The sequence below is a fragment of the Myotis brandtii genome, unplaced genomic scaffold, assembly GCF_000412655.1.
Source record: "Myotis brandtii unplaced genomic scaffold, ASM41265v1 scaffold384, whole genome shotgun sequence".
NCBI lineage: Eukaryota > Metazoa > Chordata > Mammalia > Chiroptera > Vespertilionidae > Myotis > Myotis brandtii.
In genome coordinates, this window is record NW_005364745.1 from 4,508,151 (window position 1) to 4,517,550 (window position 9,400).

General features: G+C 37.0%; 1 protein-coding gene across 1 annotated transcript in view; it reads left to right on the forward strand.

Annotated features, from left to right (window-relative positions):
- The window catches only part of ZFR (zinc finger RNA binding protein), a 56,080-nt gene extending 50,384 nt beyond the window's left edge, over window positions 1–5,696 (forward strand). Inside the window, exons 18-20 of the mRNA XM_005872614.2 lie at window positions 2,384–2,495; window positions 2,602–2,699; window positions 4,077–5,696. Coding sequence (XP_005872676.2) covers window positions 2,384–2,495; window positions 2,602–2,699; window positions 4,077–4,256 — 390 coding nt within the window. The 3' untranslated portion in view covers window positions 4,257–5,696. The remainder of the gene's footprint in view (window positions 1–2,383; window positions 2,496–2,601; window positions 2,700–4,076) is intronic.
- Window positions 5,697–9,400: the final 3,704 nt, after the last annotated feature.

Sequence of the window (9,400 nt, forward strand, 5' to 3'; positions counted from 1 at the left end):
AGGGTGGGGGTCCCCACTGGGGTGCCTGGCCAGTCTGGGTGAGGAGCTGAGGGCCGTTTTCAGGCTGGCCGGTGACTGAAGCTCCCAGTCTCTCCTTTTTTCTTTTTCTTTTTTTAATCTGGGATTTATTTACCCTCTATAATTGAAACTTTGTTGCCGTCACTGGAGCTAAGAGCCGGCTCCTGCTCGCCCCAGCTCTGTGGCCACGGCCTGCTGAAAGCAGGTATCTGGGGTTTGTTTAGCTTCTATAATTGAAACTTTGTTGCTTTCGGAGCTCAGAGCCGGGCCGCGGCAGTCAGGGAACCTTGGCTTCCTCCATCACTGGAGTAAGCAAGCCTCCTGCTCGCTTCAGCTGCATGGCTAATGGCCGCCATCTTGGTTGGGTTAATTTGCATATCGTGCTGATTAGCCGATGGGAGGCTTGGCGAAGGTACGGTCAATTACCATGTTTGTCTATTATTAGATAGGATTCTTTCCAAAAGTATTCTGTTTCACAAATATTTATTGAGTATTTTCTATATCCTGGCCATTTATTATAGGCAGAGGGGTTCAAAATATATGACATTGACCTCCCTCAGGATTTCACAGTCTGTTGGACATCTTAAAATAATACTTTATTTGTTTGGCAAGGATATATTTATTATACAGTCATAGGTTGTTTGGAAAACTGAAGTTGAATCCTTAAAATACTAAAATTTTAAAATGAAAATCTTTTGAAAATGTCTTGAATATTTTTTATTCCTGAACTGGGTAAACTGAACATTGTGATTTTTTTTTAGTTGTGATTTACATGTATCATTTTGAACATTCACTTAAAAATGTTTTTCCTAATCTCTCCTGCTGCTGCCAGCAGTAGTCATTTTTTTTTTTTAACTGCTGTTAATATACACTCTTTAATGTGTCTCTTTAAATTCCCATCTCTCTTATAATTTATTCCCAATTTGTTTGGAACTACAGTCTTCACGTATCCAAACATTTTAAAATTCTTATTTAAAACACCTGAGTAGTAGCTTTGGAGTGAATACCTTGACATAGTTTTTTACCTCTGATTAATAAATCTGTGAGCTTTTCAAGCAGACAACTAAAAATGGATTCTCACTAAGGTAACTTAAGTATTATTTTAGGGATTTCATTGTATTTCTAGTTTATTTACTTTCTCTGAATTGTTATTGGTAGTTTTATTTAAAACATAAATTAAAAGCTACACGACGGGTGAACTTGAAACATTATGCTAAGTGAACAAAGCCAGACACAAAAAGCCACATTTTCATGGTTTTATTTGTATGAACTATCCAGAACAAAGAAATCTTTAGAAATAGAAAGTGATTTAGTCATTGCCAGGGGGGTAGAGGAAAGGGAGAATGGAGAATGACTACTAATGGGTAAGGAGTTTCTTTTGTTGGGGATGAATGTGTCCTGGAATTAGATAGTTATGGTTGAACAACTTTGTAAGTATACTAAAAACTACTGAATTGTAAACTTTAAGAGGGAATGTTATGGGAATTATATCTCACTGTTAAAAATCTAAATGAAAACAAATTTTCTAATAAGCCCTTCAAAATACTTCTTGGATTAGCTGCTTTCTAAACCTATACTTTTACTTTTGTATTTTGTTCATTGGCTTACATTTTAAGTCTCAAATATAATTTACAGTGAAAGCATAATTTGTATTTTCCTTCGGGATAATAGAAGTTCAGTTGTGAAGTAAATGAAAATTTAGATAATGTACATTGTTTGTAAAGAAAAAACAAAAGTCCTCTCTATTGGCCTCCTGTAACTCCCTGGTATCATCAGTCTGTAGGTATTAAAGAACAAATGTATTTGAGCCCTACATATCTAAAGTATTTTTAAGGACTGTCCTTGTTTAATAGAAAAGGATAGCAATAATTTAAACAAAAAAAACCTATTAATATATTTTACTTTTCTTTTTTTTTTCCTTAAGAATAAATTGTAGCCCTGGCCAGGTAGAGCGTTGTCCCTATATGCCAAGATTGAGGGTTCAATTCCTGGTCAGGGCACATATAAGAATCAATCAATGAATACATAAATAAGTGAACAATTTACTTATGTTGTTTCTCTCTCTCTCTCTCACTGTCTCCCCCTCCCTCTCCCATCCTCTTTCTCTCTCTCTCTCAAATCAGTAAATAAAATTTTTTTAAAAATATATAAAATATTTTTAAAATGTAATTTTTATATTGTCTTATGAGTTTTGTTTTCATTTTTTGTTTATTTTTATATTACATGCAATTTTTATTTTCCGTTTTTGTGATTTGTTCTATGTAACTTTTTCAGTCTTTAAAATTTTAATTTTTATCGAGTGGTTTATCATTCTGTTGTTTGGTCTGTAAGCTGTTAAACACATGTTGTATGTTTTTATTTTTAGGCTATGGAGTTATTAGTAGAGAAAGCAATCAGCAGTGCTTCTAGTCCTCAGAGCCCTGGAGATGCACTAAGAAGAGTGTTTGAGTGCATTTCTTCAGGGATTATTCTTAAAGGTAAGTTTTACTTCATTTTTGATGTGTATGTTTGATAATTGAATCAGAACTCTTCTTTCTTTTACAAAAAGCTAATATTTCTTTCTCACTGTGGTGATTACTGTAGGTAGTCCTGGCCTTCTGGATCCTTGTGAGAAGGATCCCTTTGATACCTTGGCCACAATGACTGACCAGCAGCGTGAGGACATCACATCCAGTGCACAGGTAAGGGTGTGTTCTTAATCCCAAAGCTTTATTGGGCCGCTGCCTTTAAGGGTTTGTTTTTTTATAACTGTCCTTTAGAAGAAATACTGTATAGGATTCATTCTTCTGTTTCTTTATTAAGTTCTTAAAGGGGAGTATATTTTGAACTAGATTTCACTATTATCTGACATTTTATTATTTTAACTATATGTATGTCTAATTAAAGTATATTATATAAATATAAAAATAAAGCAGTATTTTCAGTCTTGTTAAATCTGAGTATTAGGTTATATATGAAAATCAGTAGGGAAACGATGTCATCTGCTTGTACAGAAGTGATGTGGTTTGTGGTAATTATTGTTATAATTTAGCCTGTCCTGCCATTGGAAAGGCTGTCTCATGTAGTAATTAAGGTGTGGGCTCTGGAGTCAAGACCCTCTGGGTTTGAATACCAGCTCTGCCATCTCATCTGTAAAATGGGGATAAAAGCAGTGTCTGCCTCAAGCAGGATTGTTGGGAGGATTAAATGAGTTAGTGTGTGTAACTGTAATAATGTGCTTTGTTATGTGCCATTGAGTCAGCTCTGACCCAGGTCATGTCCACAGTGTCCTGTCCTCACCAGACCAGCGTGACTCCTCTGGACTCATGCCTGTGGCTTCTTTCATGCAGCCAGCCCATCTCTTACTTGGTCTTTCTCTTTTCCTGCTCTCTTCTCAGAATGTGCCCACAGTAGGACAGCTTCCATTTTGTCATTTTTGCGTCCAGTGGTGTTTCAGGCTTCCTTTGCTGTAGGACACACTTATTTGTCTTTCTGGTGATCCAAAGTATCCATCGAGCTCTCCTCCAACACCATATTTCCAATGAAACAATTTTTTTGCTACCAGCTTTCACTGTCCAGCTTTACGTTGGCTATCATCATTGTCATTATCAGTTATTAGTCCTATTAGAAGAATTATGGAAAAGGAAAACATGTGAACCGAATGAATGAATGAATGAATGAATGAAAAAAATTGATCAATCAAAAACTGCTACAGCTTTCCTTTTTTTTTAACCCAAAAATATATTATCCTGGCTAAAGAAAATAAAGAGGGGTTAAGAATAGTCTAAACAGCAGCCATTTGAAAAGTAGTGTGACTTGTAGATTTATACCCATCAGAACTGAAAACATGTCCATGAAAGACTTGTACATGACAACATTATGCATAATAGCCAAAAAGTGGAAACATCCCAAATGTTCATCAATTGTTGACTGGGTGGATGAATTGGTTTCAGTTATGAAATTAATCTTGTTTAAGGTATTTCTTTCATTAAGCAGAGGCGTTTTTACATATGGGGGTATAAACCTAACAAGAATTATTAATTAATTAATTAATTCTAAATTCTGACTCTTTGTTCCAGTTTGCATTGAGACTCCTTGCATTCCGCCAGATACACAAAGTTCTAGGCATGGACCCGTTACCCCAAATGAGCCAACGTTTTAACATCCACAACAACAGGAAACGAAGAAGGGATAGTGATGGAGTTGATGGATTTGAAGCTGAGGGGAAAAAAGACAAAAAAGATTATGATAACTTTTAAAAAAGTTTCTGTAAATCTGCAGTGTTAAAAATAATAGGTGCCCATTTGTTGGCTGTTTTTCATTCATAATAATGTCTACTTTAAAAAATTTATCAAGAATTTCATGGAAGAACCAAGTTTTTCTGTGACATTAAAATCTTCATGTACAGTGTTAGGTGTTATATGAATGGAAAGACACCCCCCAAAAATTGTGCTCCAACTAGGGGAAAAACAATGGTTCAGATTCTCTCTCCCCCCCCCCCCCCCCCCCCGCCATTATTTTGGTTTTATTTACTGGTTGCCCTAGTTTCTTCTATTTTTGTGTCTTTTATTAACTAGTCTTATTAAATCTTCACTGTATTTAATGCAGTATTTGTACTTCAGTTACTATGTGTATTTTGAGATGTTTATTTAGAGGTTTTGTTCTTTGACACTAGCTGTTTGTGTTATAGATGATGTCCTTTACTCCTTAATATTTTACAGCAGTATATTTTTTGTAATGTGAGACTGCAAAATTTTTTCCTGTTTTGTTTTGTTATTCTATATGTGATGGATTATAACACAAAAAGTTATCCTGCCATTTAAGTGCTCAGAACTGAATGTTTCTGCAGATTTTGTGGCATTTGTCTCTCTAGTGTGATATATAAAGGTGTAATTAAGACAGATTTCTGTTAATCTAATCAAGTTTGCTGTTAGTTGTGCATTAGCAGTATAAAAGCTAATATATACTATGGTCTTGCAACAGTTTTAAAAGCCTCTGCATAATTAATAAAAATGCATGACATCTTTGTTTTTAATAGACTTTTAAAATTATAATTTTAGGTTTGACACGTAGATCTTTGTACAGTTGACTTTTTGACATAGCAAGGCCAAAAATAACTTTCTGAATATTTTTTTCTTCTGCATAAGTGGAGAGGGCATTTTTCATACTATAAGTGGGCTAACCAATATTTTGAAAAGAACTTTATCATTGTGCAACTAACAACAGTAACTAGCCCTTAATTATGATGACATTTCCTTGTTGGTGTGTGTGAGATTACTCTAGCGACTATTACAGTATAACACAATTGAATGATTCCTTTCCCCTGCCCCCATACCCTATCACCCAGAGAATTTACAGTTCTATTAACAGTGAGGTTGATAAAGTATTACTGATAAAAAATTAAGATTATCTAAGGAAAAAAAAACCAGAAAATTATTTGGTGTGGCCATCTTACATGCTTATGTGTCCTACAAAAAGCTAAATATTCTAGCAGTGGTGTAATGATAAGTTACATCTTACTGTTGATGTGTTTATGCTCTGGTACACAGGTGTCATTTTGTTGTCACAGCACTACAGTGAAATACACAAATAAAAATTTAAATTCATATTATGACTTAAATGTATTATATGTTAGAATTGACATAAACTACTTTTGCTTTGAAATGACTTATGCTTTAGTAAAACTATATTCAAAAGTATTGGGTAGTTATATTTTGTTATTGCTGACAAATGTTTGTTGCCTGACCATAGAATTTCCAAAAAATTTTATCATTTTCAATACTGTATTGGTTCAATATAGTCTCTTGAATTGGGTCAGATCATCAGAGTTCTGTTGACTTAAAAGCCTAAGCTTTTAATCTTTAAGCCATGTACCTCCTACAGTTGTGTTTTTAGCCAACCCTCTTTCTGTAGAATTTAAATGCTCAAGACATGGCGTGCGGATAGATTTTAAGTATCCCAATTTTGGTCTATGCTACTGGCCTATCCATCAACCTTTTTCACCCCTCTTTATTCTAAAGAACTCACAAAGCTGTATCTCTTTCTAAGGCCAATGGTTAAGTAAGGATGGGAAAGTAAAGGGAATCCCATCTCCTTTGCTCTGCATTTTAACCTTTTCCTGAGCCAGAAGTCAGAAAGGATATTGCATGTACTACATCCAGAATATAGATAGGTGTTATTTGTCCCAAATTCTGTTAGAGTCTCTGAGCCAATATTAAAGATTTTAAACACAAAAATTCTAATTTGACCTCTTGAAAAATTGGCAGATCTGATGACACAGGACATGTTACTACATGGTGTTACTTAGCTAAAGCTGAGCGTAATGGCCACTCCTTGGAGGATAAATTTGAGACAAAGCCTCTTCTGGACAGTGGACCACAGCCTTCTCCTTTGCTCCTATTTTCCTACCAGGTTGGCCTGTGGGCATTCAGTTGTATCACATCTCAGATGCCGGCCATTTTGCCTGTGGACTCGCCCAATCTGCGTGTGTAACTACATCTGTTAAACTGAGGCACAGAGAATCTCTAAAATTACTTCGTTTCAGAATTGTCCAGGTCTCTGATCCTGTGCTTCCTGCACTAGCACACTTGAGGTTATCCACATTGAATGTCAGGGCGGTCATAAAGCAACACTTCACTTCCTTCATTGATTGTTTGCAGAGAAATGTCAGGAGGAGGCCTGAAAGTCAAGTAAGCTACAGCCTGAAGGGCATCCTTTCTTTCAGAGCAGAGACCGAAATCTCTCTCCTGAAGATCGAACTTCGGAGCAGCCTGCCTGTCTTCCTGTCTGCTCTTTGGTTGGACTAAGAGAAAGAGAAGAAAAGGCTGTGGGAGTTGAAGAGAACAAAGATGGGCTAAAAGGAAAATAAGACTTTGTAGATGGCAAGATTCTTAGTTGTATAGGTGCTTAAATTTTTGAAATCTTAGTATACATCAAAAGAGATGAAATGGAGAGGGCTTCATTTATGGTGAAGTGGAAAGGGAGCTGCAGCTGAATTACTGACTGAGACCCAGTTTGTGAGTCACAGCTCTGGATCAGATGAAGTAAGTACCCTCTTCCCTGTCTCTGAATGCAACTGTCAAATCTGGATAAAATGCTTTGAGCAGCAGTGTGAGGACTCAAACGTATTTAGTGGCAGAGAGATTGGAGAAGATCACAAGTGAACTATCAGACAGTTTACCCTCCAGAGGTGAACACCCTGCTTAGCCATGCACGTGAGCACAGCCATGGGAGAGTATGGCAGTGTGTGGTAATCAAAGCCCAGATTTTTGGCCAGAGGATGATAAAGATGAGCCCCTGGGAACTGGAACATAACTGGGCAGGTTGTGGGGGGAGGGAAGAGCAAGGGTAAGTGACCCCATAAAGTTACTTGTGAATAATTTTATAATAGTTTTTTCCCAGGGCTCAACCCCAAGTTATTTTGTAAGGCCAACATTACCCTGACACAAAAACGATTAAAAAAAAAATGCTTCAGCAATAAAGTTTTAAAAACAAAAAAGAAAGCAGATGGAAAAGTTAAAAAAAATACAACTGAAATGCAAGGCTGATTCAATATGTGAAAATCAATATATGAATTTTTATAATTTTAATACTATCCTAGAATAAACAAAAGTTTAAAGAAATAACTGGGAAAGCCATTACAACATACTATACCAGAGAGTTGATACTGATAAAGATGTTCAAGTCATTTGAATCCGATTCCACTAAGAATTAGACATAGGCACAAAGATTTACTACCTAAGTGGTCAAGAATTGGAAAAATGGGTCCAGCTGGTGTGTCTCAGTGATTAAGTGTTGACCTATGAACCATGAGGTCACGGTTCAATTCCCAGTCAGAGTACATGCCTGGGTTTCAGGGCTTGATCCCCAGTGTGGAGCGTGCAGGAGGCAGCCAATCAATGATTCTCATCATTGATGTTTGTATCTCCCTCTCTCTTCCTCTCTAAAATCAATAAAACATTAAAAAAAAAGAATTGGGAAAATGGGACATCCATATAGTGGGTCATTACAAATAATGATGTAGCTATGTATCAGCAAGCTGAGATGTTCACAAATAAGCGTGTGCAAAACCAGCATCTGTTTACGATACATGCATCTGCATATGCACACACATACATAGGAAAAGTCCTAACTTAAAACCATTGACACTGGTTATTCTGGGGTACGAGATCCTGGATGACTTTTTCAACTGGTTCAGATGTTTTGACGGAACAAGGAATACTTTGGTAATAAGATAAAAACTTTTATTGACATTTTTCTTTTTATATACTGGATTTACTCCTGGGCCACAGGTTTTTGTTTCTTCAGTTCCTTCTGGAATATCTTTTTCTCCTGTGCAGCCTCCTCTTCTGGTTTAGGAACACTCTGCTCTTTTTCAAAAAGGATCATCTCCGATGGCAGGGAGCGCTCATGTGCGGGTTAATCTGCCCGTGAGCTTTAGGTTCTGCACCACCTCTCGGAGCTTTGTTCACCTGACTGCTCAGTGACCAGAGAATCTACACCTCAGCCAAGTTCAGCACTGCTCTCTGCATTCTTAAGCACGTGCAGCAAGATGCCCAGCACTCTGCACCCAGCCCCCGTTTGGCCTGGACACCACCTACCAGCTCCACTGTAAGCGCGGAATGGCACACATGGCTTCCTACAGGGACACCCTTCAGGCACTTGGTGGCTTTTCCAATAGGCACGCCCTTGATGGCCCAGGCAGTTTCACAAATGTTCTTAGAGTGAACATGAAGATTTGAACCTCCTGATTGGCATGATTTCATGGGGGTTTCTGGGTCAAGTGAATAGTGAACCATTTTCAGCGGTCATCTCAGACCAAAAGCTTCTTTCTTTAAAAGGGTGAATGAACAATGTACATGGGTGGACAATTCTCAAAAGAAGTATATACTCTCAAATATAAATGGCCGATAGCCATATGAAAAATTTTCAACCTTACTAGTAATCAAATAAATACAAATTTTAAAATAATGAAGGTAATATACTTTTTGTCAACCAGATTGATAAAGCTTGTAAAGATTGAAAATAATCAGGTCTGAAATAGTAAAACCAAGATTGTAAAGGCAAGAGGCACTAGCTCAGTCGACATCAGAAGGACCTTTTTTTTTTTAATTGTCTAAAGTTTTACATATGTCTCCTTTTTCCCCTGATTGACACCTCCTCCCCACCTCCCCAGCCATTCCCACCCTGGGCAAGCTCCCACCATCCCAGTGTCTGTGTCCTTGGTTATGCTAATATGCACGCATACGAGACCTTTGGTTGCTCTCTAACCACCCCCCTCCCCTGCCATTTGTCTCTGGGTCTATTTTTATTCATCAAATTGTGTTGATCATTATATCCCACATATGAGTGAGATCATGTGATATTTATCTTTCTCCGACTGTCTTATTTTGCTTAGCATAAT